At 37.3% G+C, this 6871-nt stretch overlaps 1 protein-coding gene across 1 annotated transcript; it reads right to left on the reverse strand.

Moving 5' to 3' along the window:
* Positions 1-600: 600 nt before the first annotated feature.
* Positions 601-4854, reverse strand: LOC137825628 (protein SCARECROW). The gene is made up of 2 exons (XM_068631346.1): positions 2040-4854; positions 601-1445 (listed from the first exon to the last, which is right to left on the reverse strand). The coding sequence occupies exons 1-2, from the start codon at positions 4061-4063 to the stop codon at positions 986-988; spliced, it is 2484 nt and encodes an 827-aa protein (XP_068487447.1). The 5' UTR covers positions 4064-4854; the 3' UTR covers positions 601-985.
* Between the last annotated feature and the right edge of the window lie 2017 nt (positions 4855-6871).

A 6871-nucleotide genomic window follows, 5' to 3' on the forward strand; every position in this document is an offset into this window, starting at 1 on the left:
CTGAATTCACATCATACTAGAAAAAAACAACTCGATGTAATTGAACTTCCTCATTCGCTTTCAATTGTATGAAGTAATATTTGAGAAACCCAAATGGATTAATAACACATCAAACTTTAGATAAAATTTACACGAATATAAAAGTTCACCGCTAGTTTTCAGGACGTGGTTTAGTAAATTTTAATGCACAAAATATATCATTTTGAAGATTGCAATGTTTCCCCGAGAAATAATGGAAGTACCATGTTACTTTAGAATGTGCAGCTTTTGATTTTCCTTTTTCCTGAAACAAAAGATTGTGCTATAAATAAGAAAGAAAAGCACAAGGTGTTCACAAAAAAGACCGTTGAATGTTCCTAACAGAAGTAATGAATGTGGATTCCTCAACAGTGAATTTGTTTTTTATGGTATAGATCTCTTTTAACAGGGCTCCTTGAAAAAAGAAAAATGAAAGTATCCAAATTTAGAATATGCTTTTCCTTCGTGCTATATCACGCGGTCGAAAAGCCATTCAAGTCACTGCTACAAACCAAACTGAACAACCAACAATGGCAGATCAATTTGAGGTAACAAAATTTTACATTAGTGGTAAACTGCAGGTAACACTTGAAACCAACTCTATCCATATAGTGAGAAAATCAGCAACTAACAACCAACCCACTCATTGGGGGTAGCCATTAAAATCAGAATATAATAGTAACATCCTTAGAAGTTCTCTTAATAAAATATACTATTAGAAAAACTCTCAAGTGCTCCCCGAGCAAGAGAACTTTCTTGCTTCATGTGGGGTACCCCTTCAACCATTTGGTCTCACTCTTTCCTATTTTAATTATATCTTCTTTTTTATGTTAATGCTGAAGCAGTACACAGTAGGCAAGAAAAATCACATGCTTTGGGATCACCTAACAATCTCTCGCTAAATTAACAAGGGAGAGTGATGGATGCTACATAGGATTAGAATGAGGCCAACAACAGAAAAAAAAGGCTAATTGTGATGGGTAATGGCAGTGCCACCATGGAAGGGAGGTCTCCAAGCTGAAGCAGTGAGCAAGCAAAGGTCCTTCCAACCAAGTTTAAGGATGCCATTGTCCTCCACCAAGGTATAACCCTCCGATGGGAACATACCAAGTAGTAGACTTGCTTGAGTGGCAGCATTACCAGCTAGAGATATACCTCTAAATCCACACTGCTGAAACTTCTCCCTCCAGTTGTGAAATTTTGGCTCCCCAGTTCTCGATGGCCCCCCAACAGCTAGCACATTGCGAATCTCCCTAGACAATAGCTGCTGCTCCACCACATGCCTCTCCTCACTCTCCTCCCCATAGCTAGACCCGAGAGAGTCAAACAACGCCGAGTAGTAGTGTATGGCTTCGACAAACCTCCCCAAGAATGAACCAGTGTTGCTTAGGTCCTGCTCTACCACTGTCACCACTTTAGGTGCTAGCCTGCATAACACAGGTCCATGCAAGAAATGCAGCATCGCAAATTAGAATAATAGTCCACGCAACGTCTGTAAAGTATCTTTACACAGTTATTCAATTCCCACTTACTATATCCAGTAACTCTTACAATAACTACTTAAAGCTATAACTTTTTCTTGATCTTTCCACTAACTAGCCTTCAAACTCCAGAAATTATACAGTGACAATGTAAGTAATAATAAATACACCACACCCATCACCTTTCTTTCAAAACTTACATATTATATACACTCCACAGTTCTCTTGTTATTTTTTTTGTTTCTCCCCCATTAAGATATGTGCAACAGAGAGTAATTCAAAACGAGACATAATCATTGTTCCCGATCTTCCTTAGAAAAGAAAAGGGCAGAGACATAAAGTGAGTACTAGAGCCTATAAAGGTAAAAAAGGGATTTTTAGGGACTTCTTTCATGAAAAGTACTATGACTATTTCCCTATGTACTAACCCCACTCGGCTTATTTCAACTCCCTCTGGATCATGCAAATTACGCAAGGAGTAATATAAACCCATGCAATGCGTAGAATGAATGAATGAATGGACTAAAACCCTTCACCTACCTCTGCAAGAGCCACAAGGTGTTGGTGTCTGAGCCGGTGACATCATAGAGGGAATGTTGCAACCAGTGAACTGCAACAGCTTCGGTTTTGCTAACATTGAGCCTCTCAGGGTCAAGGTTCCCAACTTTCTCGGCCACTGGGAAGAACTCAAAGGGGAGGCAAAGTTTGTTTGCAAAATCAGATAAACGTTTACCCGTTGCTTCGAGTGCTTCCATGGAAGTACCAAGCCCCGTGAGCCTCACATAAGGGGCTCCACCTGGTCTTGAAGCTAGAATGTAGAACAAACCCGGCCACTGCAACCCTTGCATTATATCCAGATCTATGATGTGCACCCTTTCTTCCCTTTCAAAAGCTTCTTGGATAGCTTGGTTTGCTGTGAAGTGTGAGAACTTCACGAAAGGACTGATACCATTGAACACTTGGAAAGCCGATGCCACCTTGTGACTTTGATGGGTGTGTGGCAAAGTGGCATATATTCCCAGACATGAACTCACCAACCTTGCTGAAATGGCTTCCGAGAAATAAGCGGCCACACGCTGGGCTGATGTGCCAAACGGTGTTGATAATTGGGAAATCTCTAGCAACATCTTGTTGGCGTCTTCTAGATTCTCAGCAGAAACTGCTTCAGCGCACTGAAGCAGCAAGGTGAGGAGATGCAGTCCCTCCTCGTCCTTCTTCTTCTGTTCCCGCAACTCTTCTTTCTTCTTTCTTGTGAGTGCCACCTCAGCAGCACTGTTGGTTGCGGCTAGATCTTCCTCTTGAGGGTGAGGCTGCTTCTCTTGTGGCGGTGAATAATGGGGTGGTGGTGGCGGTGAAGGCAAAGTAACCAAAGAAACTGAAGGGTTACTGTTGGTGTTGGTGTTGTTGTTGCCGTTGTTATCATGGTGGTGAGTGATTGGAGGCACACCCCAATTGGACAACATGTGCTGATTCACAACCACAGCAGCACCTGATGCATCTGTGAAGTGCAAATTAGGAACAATGCCATCCACACGATTATTCATGAGCTTCACTGAGGACACGGAAGGAGGAAGAGGCACCCCTTCTGTGCCTCTTTTGTTTTGTGGGGTAGACTCTGTGAGAAGACGCAACCTGTATTCAAGAATCGTTGCAAGGTTGGGGTTGCAAGGGTATATAATCTCCCTCACGTTGCTGATTAGCTGGGGAATCGAAACACTGTTGGAACTGTGAATGAGATCCTTCAATATACCATCGATCCAACCACTCGTGGCGGCTGAAGTGTCATCCATGGAAGGAGAAGAAGAGGCAACGACGTCGACAATATTTCCACCACTGCTTCTTACGTTGGTGGTGGCGGTGTTGTTGTCTCGGTTCCTTTGGCTTTGAGATGGAAAAAGTGGTAACCCTGAGAATCCACACACTGCAGGCACGGGGTTTTGCTGGTCCTGGCTTTGACTTTCAACAAGTCCTTGGAAATGATGGTGTTGGTGAGCACTGTAGTTTGGAGCAACACCAGAGGAATTGATGGTGGTGGAAGAAGGTAGCAACATAGTGGAGTAGTTGGTTGTGACCGTCACAGTGGGGTAATTTGGAATGGCAACGTTATCTCTTGACGAAATACTTCCACTATTACTATTATGGTTACTATTATTAAAATGATAGTTATTATTATTATTATTATTATTATTATTATTATTGCTATTGCTACAAGTACCTGCGGCTAACGTAGCTGTGGTGGTGGACCCTTTTTCTAAGGATGACATGTTCATGTTGGCGGTGCTTCTACGAGGAAACCTAGGATAATCAGTTGTGGAGGAAGCGTTGTGTGGTGGAGTGACATGAACGTTAACTTGGTCCATCTCAGAAGCCATTCTTTTCCTCACCATCTTTCTATCACAATGAGGCTGCGGCATGTTGCCATGTAGGTTCTGCTGCTCCTCGTTGCTCATGTTGCTAGAGTTAGATGCACTTGTCAGAGGACTAGTAGCACTCCCACTCCCGTTGTTAACATTGCCATCTTCGGTAATGTTCGTGCCACCACTGAACAAAGCGCAAGCAGCCATTTGGGGTTGTAGAAAGTGAGGGGCAATGGAAAACGAGGTGATGATTTGGGTTTTGTTCAGTCAGATCATGGAAAGAAAGCAGGAGAAGGGGAAAAATTTGAGGTTGTTGTGGAGTGTGTCCGTGTGTGTTTGCTTTTTTTGCCAGTCAAATAATTCTCTGGGTAGGGGTGGGGGGGCATGGCTTAAAACAAGTTCATGTGTGTGTTTGTTTTGAATTTTGTAAGAGGGGTTATGGCACGGCCAAAGTTACAAGGAGATAACGTTGTGAAGATTGGGACAGTGGGTATAGGATTCCCATTTTCCCACCTCTCTCCAGCACGATTCTCTATGCCTTTTGGCTTTTGGATGGTTGCAAAAGAGGCTTGTTGGGAGGGATAACACTAGCCACGGCGGCTAGTGGTTCGTCCTTGTGTGGTTTGATTTTATTTATATGTTGCTAAGCATACGTTAGTTTTGTTTGAGATGAATATGAATGTGTTGTGTTGTGTTGGAGACATAGCATAGCATAGCATATGATATGTTAAAGAATAGGTAGCTAGAGAAAGAAAGAAGAAAGAAGATGGAAGCGTGGTAGGTAGTGTGTTATTGCTGTGAGGTGAGTTGTGTTTGAAGTAGCAATTGAAGTTAAAAAATGGTGAAAAGAAAAGGGTGGAAGATGAATGATTGAAGGGTTAGGGATTAAAAAAAGAAAAAGGAAAATAGATGGTGTCGCAAGGAACGAGGAGCAGAGGAAGAGCTGTCAAACCTCAGTTCCCAAAAATCTGAATCGTAGCGTTTGACATTTTGCTTTCAACTGCGGCATCACCAACCAGCTTTTTCCTCTTGACTTCATCCCAATTTTCCTTTTTTTAATTCCTTTTTTTTCTCCCATTAACAATTTTGTCAAACCAACCACTGCAACGGACACATTACTCAAAAGCTGCCACCTAAATCAATACCACCACTTCTTCCCAAACCTTTTTCATTTTTTTCTCTCCTTCCTTTCCATCACACAAACAAAATCAATATCAATCTAATTTCATTTTATAAAATCTTACTTTTTCCATCACAGAAGCAAATTTAATTTAATTTTATAAAATATTACTTTATAAGATAAAATTTGCAACCTAATTATATATTATATAATGTCTTTGTTTATGATTGACTAAAATTTTATAAAATATAATTATACATACCTATGTTTTATATATTATCGAATTATTTCTACAAAGTAAATATAAAAAATAATTCGTCCACTTTTTTTTTACATTTTAACTTCTAACTTGTGAAGCTCGTACACACCTCTTAAATGACGTGTTCGTGTCGGACACACGTATAAGACATCGACACTCGTATGATACTCGTAGGACACGTATCAGGGAAATGTCTAATTCAAAAGCTATTTGTTGAATTTCTGACAATTTTAGTACGAGTCTAACACAATTTTAAAAAAGAAATATACATTCATTTTTAAAACTCAAACTTATTGTATAAATTTTTATTATGATTATAAAAATAATAAACAAATTCTTTTGAACCAGTTATGAAAAACATTTTTATGTTAAAACACAAACTAAAACATACATAATGTATATAAAATTTTCATTGTCAATTTATATAATTCATAATTATATAATATATCAATTTGTGTCCTTAGGTCCTATATTTTAGAGATTATATGTATCTCTGTATCCATGTTTGTGTTTATGCTACGTAGCTTCTAACTAGGATACCCTAATAAACCGTAACTCTTTTATTTCACTTTTAATTTCAGTTGCATTTTTTTAAAAATAAGTCATTTTCCACTACATATACAATTACATATCGTTTATATATATAACAAATTATAAAGGGTAAAAGTGAAAATAATAACTTATTCTTTCGAATGTAGGTTTCGATTTTAGTCCGATTTAAGAAAATATTACTTTTGATAACGAAAAAGTAAATACATACTTTAGATTCTCTTATTACAATACTTAAAATTAAATGTGATTGGAATATTAATTTAGTGGGTTGTTAAGTAAATGTTTATGTGTGGTGTCAATTTATCAGCATCCTTCCATTTAACTTCCTAATCTTTCAATTGTTTATTTGAGGTAATCTTTCAATTTATTTGAGGTCATGTCTGTCTTTTTATCATAATAGTGTTAGAATGTTGGAATTTGGGTTTTTTTTTTTTTTTTTTACAAAAAAACTTGGATTTTTTTTTCTTGTGAACTTTTTTTTCGAAATAATTTATAAACCATTTTTTTAAGTTTTTGTGGAAATTAAAACTTGAGATAAAACAAAGTCTAAGTGAAAGACAATAAATCTTACTATTCTTTTATCTATTTATTTATTTTTATTGTGTATTGTGAGTACTATGAAAGTATAAAAATATATAGTATAGTTTTTTAATATCTTTATATTTTCTCACATTTAGTAACCAAAATCTACAATATATTTATAACTCTTTCATATAATGTTTCAAAAATATATTCCTTAGGATTTTAAATATATACACAAAGGTTTAAAACAAATAAAATAAATATTTTCATCCTCCTTCTTCTCACCGAGGAGTTTTATCACTAGTAACATCATCTAAAGTCAAACAACAAATTTTCATCAAACATCACATTTTAAGTAATTCAACAAACTATGCAAATACAATTCAACTCGTTTATATGACCATTTAACCACTTTCAATTCTCAATCACAACACTTTCATCAACTTCTTCACCTTAAAAATCACTATATAATATTCAAAATCAATCATTTCATTCAATAAATTACTTTACTCTTAAAAGAGACAATCTTGCAAGAAAATTTTAGATTGGTGATCACGTCACC

Source organism: Phaseolus vulgaris, chromosome 8 (genome assembly GCF_000499845.2).
Source record: "Phaseolus vulgaris cultivar G19833 chromosome 8, P. vulgaris v2.0, whole genome shotgun sequence".
Taxonomy (NCBI): Eukaryota; Viridiplantae; Streptophyta; class Magnoliopsida; order Fabales; family Fabaceae; genus Phaseolus; species Phaseolus vulgaris.